The sequence below is a fragment of the Mytilus galloprovincialis genome, chromosome 1 (assembly GCF_965363235.1).
Source record: "Mytilus galloprovincialis chromosome 1, xbMytGall1.hap1.1, whole genome shotgun sequence".
NCBI lineage: Eukaryota > Metazoa > Mollusca > Bivalvia > Mytilida > Mytilidae > Mytilus > Mytilus galloprovincialis.
This window is the reverse complement of record NC_134838.1, coordinates 15,138,974-15,158,582: the sequence shown is the minus strand read 5'-3', so window position 1 is coordinate 15,158,582 and position 19,609 is coordinate 15,138,974. Positions and strand designations below refer to the sequence as shown.

General features: G+C 32.4%; 2 protein-coding genes and 1 long non-coding RNA gene across 4 annotated transcripts in view; 2 read left to right on the top strand and 1 right to left on the bottom strand.

Moving 5' to 3' along the window:
- LOC143066735 (4-hydroxybenzoate polyprenyltransferase, mitochondrial-like) overlaps positions 1-14,667 on the bottom strand; it is a 52,261-nt gene extending 37,594 nt beyond the window's left edge. For both annotated transcript variants that reach the window (XM_076239554.1, XM_076239549.1), the window contains exon 1: positions 14,586-14,667. In XM_076239554.1, coding sequence (XP_076095669.1) covers positions 14,586-14,587 — 2 coding nt within the window. In that variant the 5' untranslated portion in view covers positions 14,588-14,667. The remainder of the gene's footprint in view (positions 1-14,585) is intronic.
- Positions 12,417-13,514, top strand: LOC143066757 (uncharacterized). Its single transcript, XR_012975765.1, has 2 exons — positions 12,417-12,913; positions 13,143-13,514. It is a non-coding gene; the product is annotated as an uncharacterized LOC143066757 (long non-coding RNA).
- A 4-nt stretch (positions 14,668-14,671) lies between the features above and the next one.
- The window catches only part of LOC143066724 (uncharacterized), a 35,747-nt gene continuing 30,809 nt past the window's right edge, over positions 14,672-19,609 (top strand). The window contains exons 1-4 of the mRNA XM_076239539.1: positions 14,672-14,797; positions 17,799-17,961; positions 18,425-18,702; positions 18,951-19,028. Of these exons, the coding sequence (XP_076095654.1) occupies positions 14,759-14,797; positions 17,799-17,961; positions 18,425-18,702; positions 18,951-19,028 (558 nt within the window). The 5' untranslated portion in view covers positions 14,672-14,758. The remainder of the gene's footprint in view (positions 14,798-17,798; positions 17,962-18,424; positions 18,703-18,950; positions 19,029-19,609) is intronic.

Here is a 19,609-nt window from a genome sequence, read left to right as displayed (position 1 = left end):
TATGAAGTTGATGTCCAATCAACTTGAAACTCAGTTTACATGTTCCCTATGATATGATCTTTCTAATTGTAATGCCAAATTAGAGATTTTCTCCCTTTTTCACGGTCCACTAAACATAGAAAATGATAGTGCGGATAGGGCATCTGTGTACTGGGGACACATTCTTCTTTGTTAACAGGTTTTATTGTCGAGCCTGCAACTTTTGTTGCAGAAAGCTCGACATAGGGATAGTGATCCGGCGGCTACGGCGGCAGCGGTGGCGGTGTTAGCTCACTTCTTAAAAGCTTTATATTTTAGAAGGTGGAAGACCTGGATGCTTCATACTTTGTATATAGATGCCTCATGTTACTTTGTTTGTTCTACATTAAGTCAATTTTGATTGGTCACGATAGCCTTCAATGATTTGTTTCTTACTTGAAACTTTTAACATGTCTATTATGTTTTGAAATTCTAAGTTATATTCAGAATTCAAATTTGGACTATGATATCACAGTTCACTACATGGAAATGTAATCTTGTGAAATAAATACATCAACCAGTAAACACTTCTGGTTTTTGTTGAGCCTGTGACTTTTGTTGCAGAAAGTTCCACATGGGGATAGTGATCTGGCAGCGACAGCGTTAATTAACTTCTTTTAAAGCTTTATAATTTAATAGGTGGAAGAACTGCATACTTCATACTTTGTATGTAGATGCCTTATGTTACCGTCTGTCACATATACACTGTTCTAGGAATTTCTCATGTTCAGTGACTACTTGAAAAAAAAGTTAAGATTTTTTGGTAATGTTAATTACTCTCTTATTACGAGTAATATGATAACTATTTTTGGTATGTGCGTATCTTACAAGGTCCTCATGACCGTCAGACAGTTTTCACTTGACGTTGACCTCATTTCATGCATCAGTAAACAAGGTAACGTTTTAATGGTTATCTCAGATATTATAAGCAATAGGTCTAGTATATTTGGTGTATGGAAGGATTGTAAGGTGTCCAACTTGCATGTGTCATCTGACCTTGACCTCATTTTCATGGTTCAGTGGTCAAAAGTTTTGAGTTCTGATCTCTTTTTCTAATACTATATACAATAGGTCAACTATATTTGGTGTATGGAAATATTCTATGATGTACATGTCAGTCTCACAGTGTTTATTTGACTTTAACCTCATTTAAAGCACTTCATTGCTCAGCGTTAAGTTTTTGTGTATTGATCTCGTTTTTGGTAAAACTATAAGCAATAGGTCAACTTTATTTGTTGTACGGAAGGATTGTGAGCTGTTGTCTGTCTAGCAGGTATCATCTGACCTTGACCTTATTTTGGTGGTTCATTGGTCAATGTTAAGTTTTCATAGTTTAGTTTGGTTCTAAGATACTATAGGAAATAGGTTTATTTAATGCATGGATTGATTGTAATGTGTACATGACTGCCTGGCATCGTTCATCTGACCTTGACCTCATTTCCATTGTTCATTGGCAATGTTTAGTTTTCGTGGTTAAGTCTGTCACTTAAAAACTATAAGCAATAGGTCATCTATATTTAGAACATACTCACCCCTTCTCGTCTAATGAAAATTAATTTTTTTTCCCTCTAACTTTCATAGTACATGGTTTTCCATGCACTATGAAATGCTATACATGAATGACTTTTCATTGTCATTTAATTATGAAAGTGAACTCTTAATAACTGCACTAACAAAGTGTACAATTCCCTGAGGCATTTTCCTTGGGAAAAAAAGTCTACTGATTAAAGGTGAAAGAGCATAGATTAAAACAAAACATTTTTAATTTTGCAAATTTTCATACATTTTCTAATGGTAGAATTATAAACAAAAATAATTGGGATAACTTCAGGATATAGGTAAAATAGTATTTATTTAAATTATATACCTGACATTTGAGGGATTTTTTTTCTTTCAAGCAAACGATGCCAGAATGCTGATATATACAGCAAAGGATTTTTTCAGAGAAACACAATACATGTAAATTTATCAATAAAAAGTAAGCACTTAATGTTGAATGGTCTGAATTTAAATATTGATACGGAGAGTTTTATATTTATAAAAAAAAATCAAATTTCAAAAAGGGAATTTATATTATATTGTGTTGCTTTTAAAAGAAAAATATCTCACAATAAATAAGTATCAATTTTACCTGAAGCAGAAGAAAAACAATTTATCCATTTGGTCCTGACAAACTATGTCAGATCTTTTTCCTTCCATCCATTGAAATGATGATTACCTATGTTTTACATTTAGTTCATTATAAAAAGTGAACTCTTATTTAGGTTTTAATATATTACAATGGGAAAGGATCGTTTTGTAAGGTCACTCGAAAGTGTGAATATGTTCTAAATTGGTCAGACAATACTTGGTCATGTTTTATGAAGATTTAAACCCTCGGCTTCGCCTTGGGCTTAAATCTTCATAAAACATGACCAAGTATAGTCTAACCTATAATTAGTGTATGAATGATTGTAAGGTGTACATGTATTTCCTTTTATTTTAAGGGTTCTTTAGTGAATGTTTAATTTTCGTAATTATGACAATTCCTTTATACCATAAGCAATATGATACATATATTTGGTCTATGGTATGGTTGTAAGTTGTACATGTTTGCATGGTAGGGTTCATATGGCCTTTACCTCATTTACATTGATCATTGATAAAAGTTAAGTTTAAATGGAACTTTGAAACTTTCAATGGCACACTTTAAACACCAATACAATTTGATAAGTAAAGCAGGCCGGTGAGTGCACTCTTGTTACTTGTAGCAAGAAAACGAGTTTAGGGACACCATGTTTTCTTCTAGATTTTTAAAAGTACATTATAAAAGATATCTTCTTGTAATTTTTGTTTTCCTGAATGCAAAGTATAAGAAGGTTCTATCTGAGTAAATTATTAGTTCTGATCTACATTAAACTATTTTCCACAGTTATTGAATTATCATATGAACTCATAGATATGTTGACATAGAAAGCTGACTAGAAATATTTTTGTTATTCAATTAGCCTGGTGGAAAAATCCCTGCCACATTTCCACTATAATAATAATTAAATGTTCAGTCATTCATAACTGTCTGATAATGAGATGGCAACAATAAATTGGCATATAAATTTCAAATACAAAAACAGAAGGCACATTATGATAACTTTGGTATAAATTTGACCACAACTTTAACTGTCACAAGAGTGCAATGCTGAAATGTCTCACATTCTTAAATTTCTCGCCTTCCTTACTAACCATTGATATTATGTTGATAGTCCTAAATATAAAGCTTTACTACAACTATCACATAAACTTAACGTGATCCAAGAAAATGAGGTCAAGGTCAGATGAACCATGCTGAACAACATGGTACACCATACGTTTATTCCATAAACCAAATATAGTTCAACCATTGTTTACAGTATCTAAAAAAAAAATAACCATGCAATTTACATTGCCTAATGAACCATGGAAATGAGGTCAAGGACATATGAATTCTGCCAGACAGACATGTACACCTTACTATCATTCCAGTCATTGAATATAGTACAGTTGACTTATTGCCTATAGCATCTAGGAAATAAACATCGCTATGGAAACTTTCAATTGCCTATGGATTGATTGATTGATTGGTGTTGAACACCACTTTCAGCACTATTGTGCTATTTCATGGCAGGCTGTTTTTATTGATATAGGAAGCATGAGTCCCCATAGAGAACCACTGACCTTTGGTAGGAAAACTGACAATCCTTGTCCAATGTAATTGAAGTGGAGTCTACCTGCCACGTTCAGGATTCGAACTTCTATGTTGACAGACAGACTAATGATACAGTAGTTCAATTACTTACACCACCATCGATGCCCCTTTGCCTAATGAACCATGAACATTGGCCAAGGTTAGATAAGCACTACCAGACATAGCTTTATATGATGAACTACTTAGTATTGCTTGTGATTTTTGAAGTCCAATATGTGCTCTTCAAGTGTGTTCATTAACGTCTATTTGTCTTTGATTAGAGGATATAGGTAGCATTGGGAAATCACATTACATCTCCTTATGTTCATATCAAGCGTGTGTGTATCCTGACTCACAACAGCATGTGATTATGTTTAAAACTGTGCATCAAAGATAAAAGAAATATACCAAAGGGACATTCAAACATCTAAGTCGAAAATAAACTGACAACGCCGTGTCAAAAACAGGAAAGGACCAAAATTTATTTGCCAACAGCATGAGATACCAAAACAACAGCACAAACAAACAAAATACAGTTACGGGTAATACATCTCGGTCTTCAACAATTAGCAGATGTATACAAACTTTGACTCGTCCAGTAAACTTGTAAATGTAGTGTTTATAATGTAACACAAACCATATCAGCAATTAATATGAATCAAATGGAAAAAAAAGCTTTAAAAAAATGATAAAGTTACAAACATCAAGTCATACTATGGACACACTATAACACTAAATTACTGTTATCGCCACCTTTCGATAACACTATTCATTATTGTGTGTTATTTACAGCAATAATTAAAGGCAAAAATGTATTGCAAATACAAGACTATCAAATTTTCGCTAAATCCACCAGATTTATTGTCTTTGACCACCGGTCTTTATTCTTTTTGTTTCAAGAGTCCTGCAATAGATACAAACAAATAACTGTATTCATACCACACTTTTCAAGTAAAGTCTTTACCTTTTGAATAGCTGATAATGGTTAAGAACAAATCGTAGACCTCCCAACACGCAAAGAAAACACCTTGGATTTAATACTTGCCTCTCATCCATCATTCAAACTAAGATGTAAACCTTTACCATAAATAGGAAACAGCGACCATGACAACGTCTTACTTGATATAGCATGTAAACCTTTAAAGCCAAAACCAGTATTAAGAAAGATATACTTATTGAAAAAAACAGACATATATATGAGATAAAGGAAGACCTCGTAACATTCAAGACATCTTTTAAAAACATCAACAACAGAACTGTAGAATCCATGTGGCAAAGCTTCAAATCAGAAATTCACAAAAACATTAAGAAGCGAGTACCAACAAAAATGACTCAATTTAGACACGCATACACCCATGGATGAACACAGCAATAAGACGCAAGATCAACAAAAAACAAAAAGCTCACAAGAAAGGTAGGAAAACCATAAAGAAAAGAGACCCAGACAGATACAATAATCAAGACAAGAAGTACAATGGGAAGTAAGACAAGCCATTAAGAAATACATCAAAGAAGTCAGCTCAAAACTACAAGGACAACTCCAAGAAATCCTTGGCCTTTATTAAAAGCAAAGGTCAGGAATGGACAGGAACAGCACCATTAAAGAACATGATTGGATTCCTCCAAAGTGACAACAAAAGTAAAGCTAACATCCTTAACGACAAATATATGCAACTGGACAGCCTTAATCAATGAGAAAATCCCATACCGTATAGTCGGCTATGAATGATTTGACATAAAACTTGTGAAACAATTCTTACGAGAAAACCAATGGCTTAATCAATAACAAAACGATTTACGAAAACAAAAATATGACAGATATGAATCACTATCATTAAACTGCATGCTCCTGTTTTGGGACAGGCACATACCGAATGTGGCGGGGTTAAACATTTTTGTAAGCACTCAAACCCCTCTTACCTGGGATATTGGTGTAACAACGCAACATAAGAACACAATGTAGGAATCAAAAGCAATTGCATCAAGCCAAAAGATAAAAACAATAGAAATAAATCACCGAAATAAGAGTTCTTGATGTTACTGAAAGCTATCCCAAATTAACAACTAATAAATATATTGTTTTCACCTAGACTAAAGTAACAATCCGTACGCATACAACGTATTAAGTCTAGTGTAGACCTTCATAATTAGTACAAAAAACGCGTGTTACCTTGTGCAATGCCACAATATAAATATCGACAGGATGTAGGATAATGCGTTTTCATAACTACATATATAGCAATATGTCATATTCAATTATGTTTTAATAAAAACTGGACAAAGTGATGCCCCGCACTTCACTGTTAAGTAACTGTATCATAACAAAGTCAATGTAGGACTTTCTTTGAGATATTATTGTGTCTGGGAGACACAATTGATGCCCCCGGAGATGCAACGTGTTGTTTTAAATAACTATAGAATTTAACTGCTTATACCCCAGAAATGACAAAGTTCAACTATCTCCCAAAAGAGTACATAAGAATTAAAATCAAAACTCTGACCACATGCAAACCTTCAATATATGTACAAATAGCCAGCGAGGTGAAAACTTCCTAAGATTCAAACTTTAGGAGAATAACAACATACCAATAATGGAACAGACGAACGATCTATTACACTTAGTACAACCAATAACAAGCTCATCCTGGTGGTTACCTTGGTCTATTATACTAAGTACAACCAATAAAAAGCTCATATTATATAAAACCTCATCCTGGTGGTTACCCTGATCTATTATACTAAGTAAAACCAATAAAAAGCTCATATTATATAAAACCTCATCCTGGTGGTTACCTTGATCTATTATACTAGTACAACCAATAAAAAACTCATTTTATATAAAACCTCACCCTGGTGGTTACCCTGATCTATTATACTAGTAAAACCAATAAAAAGCTCATATTATATGAAACCTCATCCTGGTGGTTACCCTGATCTATTATACTAAGTACAACCAATAAAAATTTCATATCATATAAAACCTCATCCTGGTGGTTACCCTGATCTATTATACTAAGTAAAACCAATAAAAAACTCATATTATATAAAACCTCATCCTGGTGGTTACCCTGATCTATTATACTAAGTAAAACCAATAAAAAGCTCATATTATATAAAACCTCATCCTGGTGGTTACCTTGATGTATAATACTAGTGCAACCAATAAAAAGCTCATATTATATAAAACCTCATCCTGGTGGTTATCCTGATCTATTATACTAAGCACAATTAATAAAAATCTCATATCATATAAAACCTCATCCTGGTGGTTACCTTGATCTCTTATACTAGTACAACCAATAAAGAGGTCATATTATATAAAACCTCATCCTGGTGGTTACCTTGATCTATTATACCAAGTACAACCAATAAAGAGGTCATATTATATAAAACCTCATCCTGGTGGTTACCCTGATCTATTATACTAAGTACATCCAATAAAAAGCTCATATTATGTAACACCCCATCCTGGTGGTTACCTTGATCTATTATACTAAGTAAAACCAATAAAAAGCTCATATTATATAAAACCTCATCCTGGTGGTTACCCTGATCTATTATACTAAGTAAAACCAATAAAAAGCTCATATTATGTAAAACCTCATCCTGGTGGTTACCCTGATCTATTATACTAAGTAAAACCAATAAAAAGCTCATATTATATAAAACCTCATCCTGGTGGTTACCCTGATCTATTATACTAAGTAAAACCAATAAAAAGCTCATAGTATATAAAACCTCATCCTGGTGGTTACCTTGATCTATTATACTAAGTAAAACCAATAAAACGCTCATATTATATAAAACTTCATCCTGGTGGTTACCTTGATCTATTATACCAAGTACAACCAATAAAGAGGTCATATTATATTAAACCTCATCCTGGTGGTTACCCTGATCTATTATACTAAGTAAAACCAATAAAGAGGTCATATTATATAAAACCTCATCCTGGTGGTTATCCTGATCTATTATACTAAGCACAATTAATAAAAATCTCATATCATATAAAACCTCATCCTGGTGGTTACCTTGATCTCTTATACTAGTACAACCAATAAAGAGGTCATATTATATAAAACCTCATCCTGGTGGTTACCTTGATCTATTATACCAAGTACAACCAATAAAGAGGTCATATTATATAAAACCTCATCCTGGTGGTTACCCTGATCTATTATACTAAGTAAAACCAATAAAAAGCTCATATTATATAAAACCTCATCCTGGTGGTTACCCTGATCTATTATACTAAGTAAAACCAATAAAAAGCTCATATTATATAAAACCTCATCCTGGTGGTTACCTTGATCTATTATACTAGTACAACCAACAAAAAGTTCATATTATATAAAACCTCATCCTGGTGGTTACCCTGATCTATTATACTAAGTAAAACCAATAAAAAGCTCATATTATATAAAACCTCATCCTGGTGGTTACCTTGATCTATTATACTAAGTAAAACCAATAAAAAGCTCATATTATATAAAACCTCATCCTGGTGGTTACCTTGATCTATTATACCAAGTACAACCAATAAAGAGGTCATATTATATAAAACCTCATCCTGGTGGTTACCTTGATCTATTATACTAGTGCAACCAATAAAAAACTCATATTATATAAAACCCCATCCTGGTGGTTACCTTGATCTATTATACTAAGTAAAACCAATAAAAAGCTCATATTATATAAAACCTCATCCTGGTGGTTACCCTGATCTATTATACTAAGTACAACCAATAAAAAGCTCATATTATATAAAACCTCATCCTGGTGGTTATCTTGATCTATTATACTAGTACAACCAATAAAGAGGTCATATTATATAAAACCTCATCCTGGTGGTTATCCTGATCTATTATACTAAGTAAAACCAATAAAAAGCTCATATTAAATAAAACCTCACCCTGGTGGTTACCTTGATCTATTATACTAGTACAACCAATAAAAAGCTCATATTAAATAAAACCTCATCCTGGTGGTTACCCTGATCTATTATACTAAGTACAACCAATAAAAAGCTCATATTATATAAAACCTCACCCTGGTGGTTACCTTGATCTATTATACTAGTACAACCAATAAAAAGCTCATATTAAATAAAACCTCATCCTGGTGGTTACCCTGATCTATTATACTAAGTACAACCAATAAAAAGCTCACATTATATAAAACCTCATCCTGGTGGTTACCCTGATCTATTATACTAAGTACAACCAATAAAAAGCTCACATTATATAAAACCTCATCCTGGTGGTTACCCTGATCTATTATACCAAGTACAACCAATAAAGATGTCATATTATATTAAACCTCATCCTGGTGGTTACCCTGATCTATTATACTAAGTAAAACCAATAAAAAGCTCATATTATATAAAACCTCATCTTGGTGGTTACCCTGATCTATTATACCAAGTACAACCAATAAAGAGGTCATATTATATTAAACCTCATCCTGGTGGTTACCCTGATCTATTATACTAAGTAAAACCAATAAAAAGCTCATATTATATAAAACCTCATCCTGGTGGTTACCCTGATCTATTATACTAAGTACAACCAATAAAAAGCTCATATTATCTAAAACCTCATCCTGGTGGTTACCTTGATCTATTATACTAAGTAAAACCAATAAAACGCTCATATTATATAAAACCTCATCCTGGTGGTTACCCTGATCTATTATACTAAGTACAACCAATAAAAAGCTCACATTATATAAAACCTCATCCTGGTGGTTACCCTGATCTATTATACCAAGTACAACCAATAAAGAGGTCATATTATATTAAACCTCATCCTGGTGGTTACCCTGATCTATTATACTAAGTAAAACCAATAAAAAGCTCATATTATATAAAACCTCATCCTGGTGGTTACCCTGATCTATTATACCAAGTACAACCAATAAAGAGGTCATATTATATTAAACCTCATCCTGGTGGTTACCCTGATCTATTATACTAAGTAAAACCAATAAAAAGCTCATATTATATAAAACCTCATCCTGGTGGTTACCCTGATCTATTATACTAAGTACAACCAATAAAAAGCTCATATTATCTAAAACCTCATCCTGGTGGTTACCTTGATCTATTATACTAAGTAAAACCAATAAAACGCTCATATTATATAAAACCTCATCCTGGTGGTTACCCTGATCTATTATACCAAGTACAACCAATAAAGAGGTCATATTATATTAAACCTCATCCTGGTGGTTACCCTGATCTATTATACTAAGTAAAACCAATAAAAAGCTCATATTATATAAAACCTCATCCTGGTGGTTACCCTGATCTATTATACCAAGTACAACCAATAAAGAGGTCATATTATATTAAACCTCATCCTGGTGGTTACCCTGATCTATTATACTAAGTAAAACCAATAAAAAGCTCATATTATATAAAACCTCATCCTGGTGGTTACCCTGATCTATTATACTAAGTACAACCAATAAAAAGCTCATATTATCTAAAACCTCATCCTGGTGGTTACCTTGATCTATTATACTAAGTAAAACCAATAAAACGCTCATATTATATAAAACCTCATCCTGGTGGTTACCCTGATCTATTATACCAAGTACAACCAATAAAGAGGTCATATTATATTAAACCTCATCCTGGTGGTTACCCTGATCTATTATACTAAGTAAAACCAATAAAAAGCTCATATTATATAAAACCTCATCCTGGTGGTTACCCTGATCTATTATACCAAGTACAACCAATAAAGAGGTCATATTATATTAAACCTCATCCTGGTGGTTACCCTGATCTATTATACTAAGTAAAACCAATAAAAAGCTCATATTATATAAAACCTCATCCTGGTGGTTACCCTGATCTATTATACTAAGTACAACCAATAAAAAGCTCATATTATATAAAACCTCATCCTGGTGGTTACCTTGATCTATTATACTAGTACAACCAATAAAAAGCTCATATTATATAAAACCTCATCCTGGTGGTTACCTTGATCTATTATACTAAGTAAAACCAATAAAAAGCTCATATTATATAAAACCTCATCCTGGTGGTTACCTTGATCTATTATACTAGTACAACCAATAAAAAGCTCATATTATATAAAACCTCATCCTGGTGGTTACCTTGATCTATTATACTAAGTAAAACCAATAAAAAGCTCACATTATATAAAACCTCATCCTGGTGGTTACCCTGATCTATTATACTAGTACAACCAATAAAAAGACAAGACCGAGATTACACCTAAATAAAAATTCAGAAATTTTTTTTTCATCCTAGCCCCACCCCCTTTTCTATAAAAATTAAATGGTAGCTCTCTAAATTAGGATATCTTTGACATATGTATACAATGGCTTGTGTCTCTATTTCTTTTCAACTTCATCCCAACAAGAAAACCCAGGCATAGGTATGTGAAGGCTAATAGTAAAATCAAGGCAGTGGCGGATCCAGGGGGGGGGGGGGGGGTTCCGGGGGTGCGCACCCCCCTTTATTTTTGCCGATCAATGCATTTGTATCGGGACATATGTTTTGCACCCCCCCCCCTGCACCCCCCCTTTGCCCTGGGTTAGCACCCCCCCTTTCGAAAATTCCTGCATCCGCCCCTGCAAGGATTTTTATAGTTAGTTTTACTATACAAATTCTTGACAAAATTCAGGTGCCCAGACTAATTTTTTTTTACAAATTCATCTCCAGGGCTCTTAGGTAAAAAAAAAAAAAGTCCCGATATTCCTTATTTTGATGGGAATTTTTTTTATGAAAACAATGATTTATATGTAAACAATGGAAGTTCTTATTCGTATATAGTTTAAATTGATTAACAGTTGTGCATTAATATTTCACTATTTCATTAAAATATGGGTTTTTTAATTATTACACAGGCTTTTTTACCTAGGAAAATTGATATCACAGACTTTTACTATGTACGTTCTTAAGAATGTTCCTTTCTTAATTTTATTATTAACATTGATTCATTTTAAAAGGACCCTTTTCAAAACAAAAACAATAAGAATACGGTTATATTAAAATTTTCCGCTAGGAAAACGTGCCAGACATGTTTTACTAGCTATAGAATTATTTTCCATGGGTAATGTACCCATAGACTTATGCCTCGTTAACACGGACATTTAATTCGAATTGAATTCGAATCGAATGCAAATTGAATTCGCTAATCGCGTTCACACACTCTTCTTTTTTAATTCGACTTGATTCGAATTGGCTTATTCGAATTATCCAATTCGAATTAGAAATACGTTTTTGTTAATACGAATTAAAAGTTAACGTCGTTTGGACAGTACAGCAAATTTACGCGCATTGTAATTCGAATTAGAATTGACGTTAGGACGTAAATCGTTTCGAATGCGAATTAAACTAATTCGAATTAGTTAATGCATATCGAATTCGAATTACGTGTGAACTCAGCATTACATTCCCACTTAAATTATGGTCACGGACTTGATTTATACTAAGGAAGAAAAGTCTACAAATTTTACTACCGGAATGAGGATTTACTGGTACATAATTGTACAGCAACAAACAGAATGTTGAAGTCCGTATTAGATAAAAGCTCATGCTTGTGGCTATCTCTATCTATTTTCGACAGGTCAGGAACATAAAAAACATTGTTAGATATACTGTTATATTTCCTATTTTGTAAATTCGGAATTTCAAAATATATCTATAACATTTGAAATTCCGAATTTACAAAATAGGAAATATAACAGCTTTGCAAGCTTTCTTTTATTAAGTATTATATTTTTTATTCTCAAAATGAATTTGTAAAAATGGACAATTTAGAAGAAAATAGATTTTACAGATGTTTGACAAATATTGATAATTATTCATTCATTAATTATACATGCTATATTTTGAATAAAAGAAAGAGTGTAGGCAATTAGGCCTATTGTCAAAATTACATAGGTTGTCGCAACATAGGTATACGAAAATCAATAATTTAGATTAAAGTGTCAGCTTGGTTGACAAGACAAAATTATGAGTGACCAATTAAAATGTTGTGGTCAGTTATGAAATTATGTAACGATAATTTTCATTGGTAAAACGAAGAAAACCTGGGATCTCTAAGCACGTGAGCAACGACCTTTTTAAACTAGTGTTTTGGGCTATTCGTCAGTTGCCATGAGATCTCAGTTGTAATAAAATATAGTTATTTTGGAATTCTTCGTTTTTACCAGGTAATTCATTATTAATATTTTAAAGCATTCTTTTTATGAAAATTACATTTCACATTTACTTTTAATTAAGTTTTATTTATTTAGTTCTATTTATTTAAAATGAGCGTTTTTAGTTTATTACATTACGATTAAATAGATGATTTTTTAAGTGAAATATACAGTAAACATAAATTCCGTAAATGTTATTTATTTCATTAATTTTCATTATTACATGCAAATTTGTTTACAGGAGATTTGTGAATTTGACGCATAATTTATTCGTAGTAAAGTTAAATTCTGTTATTTGGTTATATTTAATATTCAACGAAGTTTAAAGAAATCTTTGTTTGTCACTTTGGTTTACCTTGACAACGCAACAGAACACAAAGAAAATATTTGTTGTTTCATGTATATTGAAATCGTACCGATGCAGGATTGATCTCCAGAACAGAAATATTTGCGTATTACGTAATAGCAAGAAACATTTAATATATTACAGCTTGACATTATCTATGTATGATGAACTATAAATATTGTGAAATATATTGTATGCATTTATATGAAATTGTATTATAGAGTTGCCATGAGATCTCAGTTGTAATAAAATATAGTTATTTTGGAATTCTTCGTTTTTACCAGGCCAGCTAAAGTCCAGACGACATAGGCTGAAAGTCAAGTACGACAATACTGTTCCCATGATAGGTATAGCAAAAAATAAACTGCTCGTAATAAGGGCGTATTATATAAAACCTCATGAATCCTGCTCGTTACCTCAATCTAGTTTACTAAATATAACAAAGAAGAAGCTCAAATACATTATACCCGGTAGACTAGTCTTCTCTTGGATTTATACTTACATCTTGTTCTTAATTTCTAATATCTTTTAAATACATTCTGATTATAGTTAACATACAAATTCTTCATGATCGTCATAAACATGCATGAAATATTTGCCACTGGAACCATCAATCAATCAATCAATCTATCAATCTTCATGCCGAAAAATGTATATTCGTAAATTTGTTACTGGATACACATTCCATAGAAGAATGATTGAATTAAAACAAAAAGCCGAAAGATATGTCTCACAGTTTAATCAAAATACCCGGATTTTTTGTCTTTTTTAAATCAATTTTGAGACACCCATCTGATCAATATTTTTCAAAAAGTTCTAGTTTTTGTCTCTGCTTATCCTCATAATTTTAGATTTTAAATTTAATTCTTAATTTAATGCTCACATTAATCTGTACCGATACAGGTTCCAAATGCTTCCTTTATACGCCATAACTCATGGTGGTGATCCTTATAAAGGATGCTTATACGGAGACAAGAAGAAGAAGTATTTCCATTTATTTTTAACTATTATTACTTCTTTATTAGTATATCTTTTCATTCTTTGACTGTGATTATGATCGGAACTACGAATATTTCTTTTATCTACATAGCTGTCAATCATCGCGTAGTCATGAATATGCATTACCTACCCTAGGTGGTTACATCATTCTAAGGGTTAACTAATAGACACAACCGGGATTTTAGGCCGACGGATCTTGGTCCGACTTGACCCATATAATTTCGGAAGCGAGTGGTCTCTATTTGACAGAAAAAAAATAAACGATTCCCTTCAGAGATAAATCATGCTACACGTGCATTTGCTGGTCTCTAAACTTTTATAAATAAGTCATGTCATTACATGTAAGTTATTTCTCAGACAACGCTGACAGTGCAATCCATCTGTGAGGACCAAGGTTGTAGGATAAAACCGGATATGTGTTCTGCCCCACTATTCGTGACGTATTCTACAAAGTACACACATTGATGCAAGAGCGGTGAAATTAAATACTAAAGATCCATCTTTCAATCAAAATGTTTGAAATTCCAGATGATGATGATAACTTTTGGGAGGTTTGTTTATTAAACTAACTATTTCGGCCTTGTTTCACTTTAAGGGTCCCTATGTAACTTTAGGGGTAGGGTTCGTTCATGCCTGTAAATTATTATTATGGTTAGGTTAGGGGATGTTTTATGTAAGGGTTATGTTTTCTGGTTAGTGCTAGTGTTATGGTTGAGTATGGGTTAGGATAAGATTTTAGGTTTAGGATAGTTTAGAAATGCTCTATAAGGGTTGGGACCCCTAAAGTAATAGAAGGCCAAAATTGTTCTCAGCACCTTTCAAGTTTCATAAATCATGATATACACTAGAGAAACTAGCACCACATTTAATTTATGTCCCATTTACTGCAGGGATCTTCATGTCTTTTTTATGATGGCGATCCGCCACCGTAAAGATATGGTAGTGTCTGTGCGTACCTGGCGGGGCGGGTACGAATAGTTAAATTGTCGTTCGTAGGCTACCTATGTATGTGCACCACATAAAATGTGTGTCCCATTTACTGCAGGGATCTCCATGACCTTTTTTATGATGATGGTCCGCCTTCGTTAAAATATCATCCGCCACCGTTTAAATATGGAAGTGTCTGCGTGTACCCGCATCATGGCGCATGGGGATACAAATGTACAAATAGTCAAATTGCCGTTCGTAGACTACATCTGGTTTTATAATAAAATACCATCAGATCGGGAATGAAATGTGAAATATAAAGGGGATTTCGTGTAGAATGAGTGAAGAGTATGAAAAACAATATTTTCAAATTGTATTTATAAGTAAATTATACATAATAAACATTGCAAATTAAAAGCACACTGATGGAAAATGAAACTGTGCAGTTCCTATTTATAAGAGAAAAACATGATAAAAAATATTACTATTATAAAATGTAAATGCAGATTCAAAGAATTAATTTAAAAATATATTTGATTTGTTACTGAATTTGAAAAATACCTTCATGAGATTTGAAAATAATCTTTTAGTAAAATGTAAAACAGAAACAGAAATTTTAAAATATTTTAAAGTAAACTACTAAAATTAAAGCTTGGATATCTATATAAAAGTTAAAGAAGCAAGTAATAATGTCCAATTAAACCAATTTTAAAAGATTCATGTAACTAATTAAGATTTGGCACACATTTTACATATCCAATAGGATTGTTTTGTCACATATTTCAACCCTGCACATTTCAAATGTTGCCAGTCCAAACAACGATCATAGTCCAAAGAGTCCAATTCATGATTTCTTTGAAATGCCTTCCCCACATGTATATCACTCTCTTCCATTTAAAGAATATTTATTATACCCCACGCAATGGGTTGCGGAGGGTATAATGTTTTTGACCTGTTTGTCCGTCCGTCAGTCCTGTTTCTTGTCATAGCAAGTCCTCTCAAACCACACATTGACAACAGAATTTCAGGAAACTCTTTTAGATAATAAGAACATACTATGTAGTTGTGCATATCAACAGGAAATTTCGATTCAATTCTTTTTCTAGGAGTTACACCCCTTTGAACTTATTTACTTTAATGTACTACTGCAACAGTTTGTCATCGCAACTCCTATCAAACCACACAACAGAATTTCACGAAACCTTATTATCTAGTTATTTTATTTCTCCAGTGACAATGTGGGGACGTGGGGTATATGAACTCACAAAGGTTCTTTAATTAAATGAGCAAAACTGGTCACTTGCCTATATTATGAATATTTATAAATTTCTGAGTATTTTTAATCAATTTATTCACTAATTGCGACAAATTTTGTATATATTTCGCGTTTCATTCCCAAACAGTAGGTGTTAAAATAAACTAAGTTGGGTTACAACTTTGAGAAGCTCCCTTTCAGGTAAAAACTGGTTTGTATTAATTGATTGTCCTTGATTGGCATGATGATATCTATAGGTGAATTAAAGGTAGAAACTGAGTTGACAGCATCAAATGCAATTCAGGTGTTTATTTATTTTTACACCTTCTGCAGAAAGCAAAAAAAATGCCCTTTAAGATCCAAAAACGATTTTATCTTTCTGTTATGCAAAATAAATTTAACTTTTATATATGTAGTGGATGCCTTAAAACTTTCAAAACTGCACAGGTAAGTCTGTACACAGAGTGGTTTTTCAAGTGAAAATACGGTGTGTCCATTTGTTATGATAAACCTTAAATTATCTTCCGCCAATGTCAAAATTTGTGTTTTTTCTAGCCTCTGCCATTTTTGTTAGTAACTATAAACAATTAACTCGTAGGTTATTGTATTGTAATCCAAAGGGTACTCTTGATACAGTTTTCAAGCTCTGAGGGATATCCGGCTAAAGATCACTAATCACTTGTACAGGTAGATTAACACACATGACAGGAGAACTAGATAGATGACAGAATGCATTATTTAATTACGTTTGCAGCAAATGGAAAGTTTGATAAAAAAAATAAATGCTTAATCCAGTAATAAAGAAAAAAATCACAAGTCAAACATGTGCTTATATTGATGACTTGCACAATCAGCATGTCCCTTTTTAAACGGGTACAAAACTAGATGTTAAACTGAACATTATTCATGCCATTAAACACAAGCACAGCAAAATTTTATCAATAATATTTAATATTTTTACAAGTTGAAAAGTAAATACATGAACTTGGTATTAACTGCAACTTGATAATATCTGAAGAAAGTTATTGTAATTCAGAATTCATTCCATAGTGTACAATCATATTGAAACATCCAGTCTTCTGGTTTTCATTCAAAATCGAAAGGTTGCAGTCTTGTCATTGACTGCTTGCTTACATATAAAACGGCTGATCTTTGAAAATGAAGAAATGAAAAATAAAAAAATGCTACATAGAAAAAAAGTGATAATCAATAAATGTTTCTATAAATAAAAACCCTATTAAAATTCCCTTGTTTTCATGAGAATACAATTCAAGTGCACTTGGTGAATGTTGATGACTATGACAAAATCATGTTTAAAGCCTTTCTATTATAATAATTTATTACTTATTTTTAGTTTTTCTTTTTTTAAGGACCTACCACTGGATGATATTACAGATAGGAGAACTCCTGCAAAGGATGGGAATTCTAGTGGCTGTAAGAAAAGATTATCCTCTGAGTCTGATCATCAATCATCTAACAAAAGGTTAAGACCAGGTCTGATACAATCACCAGATGATAAGTACATTCAGAGAGGTAGGTCCAACAAAAATATTCATTTGTTCCCAACTTCATGTATATACCTTTTAGAGTTTAAAAAACAATTGGATGATTTTTTTCCCCTATATTTATTAATAAAAAACTTTCACATTTCTTATTCTACTGTCAGTGACAATCAAAGAGACCCTTATTTTCATGGTTTGATAGACCATTCATTAGTTAACTTTCCAACAGAGACAATATGACATAGATAATAAAAACTATAGGTAACCAACCTACCTTCAACAATGAGCAAATCCCATACCACAAAGCAACTAAAACGCGTGCAAATGATAAAATGTCAAACAAGAAAAAATGGTATAAATGTATAAATGCATGAAATATTATTGTCGACAGTCAATTAACACTAGCAAAATTTGTTATAAACTTCATTACACATGAAAGCTACTAAATAGTTAAATGCAAGTCAGTACAATATTTTTTTCTTTCATTCTTACAGGGGCTTACAGGCATTCAAGCACAATTCTTCAAGAGAAACAGATTCAGAATACAAACTGTCAACAGGAAATAAGACAAGATTCCAGGATAAGTGAAACAGACCATACACAGGCTAGAGTACCAGCAGTATCCCAGCACATTGTAGTAACAGAGAACCAGGAACCAGCAAGTCATTTTACAAGACAGAGTAAAACTAGACAGCATGAAGAAAGCCATCTAAAGACTCCTGTTAGAACAAAGAGGAAATTCCCAGGTCCTGCCGGACTGTTGCCAAGGATTGTAAGGAAACTTATTTAATCAAGTATAGTTTGGTATCCTCAAGCATATGAATGTCTAGTTGACCACTCCTTCTAAACTAAGATAATAGGCACTTGTGGAAAAACTAACAAACTGTACTTAACTTTGAAAATACAATCATTTGAATTATAAAGAAATTGTGGAGATAAGCTATCATTCACCATGTTCACAATGGCTACAGTTTTTTTTTATATTTCTCAATTAAATATAAAAATTCATATGTTTTTCAGAGTCCAGGAAGCATAAAAGACAATCAACAGTTACAAAAGCAGACAGTGTCAACAAGCCCAGAGATCTTGCATCAACAGGTGGGTCAAAAAGTTTGCTGGTCCATCTGTCCATCCCATTTTCATTTCCACGCTCTAGCTTAAATTTTCCTCACCCAAATTTATGAAACTCATACACAATGCTAAAATCCAAAACAGACAGACAAAGTTCGAATATGGTCGGTGAGTAGCTTACTGTACTAGAGTTATTCCCATTTATAACCTTGACATTTTGCTAATTTTTAACGTCTTAAGTTTGTCTCATCATCCAAATTTTATGAACTCATTAACACAATGCTAAGAACCACAACACATAGACAGAGTTGGTATTTGGGTTGTAAGTCATTTACTGTTCTAGACCATGTAGACTCATCCCCCTTTTTAACTTAGGGCATCTGTATCCTTAGTCATATTCTTCTTATATTGTTATTAGAATTGCATAATCATGATAATGATATTGATAACACAAATGATTTAAATGATTAAAAAATTGAAAATAAATAGTGTTCCCTTACAGCCCTATACTTTGTCAGGAAAAACATGATGACATATGTAAACATACATAAAGGAATTAACAGTTTCTCTTATCTGTACTTCTTGCTTTTAGTTCTGCCTGGATAAAA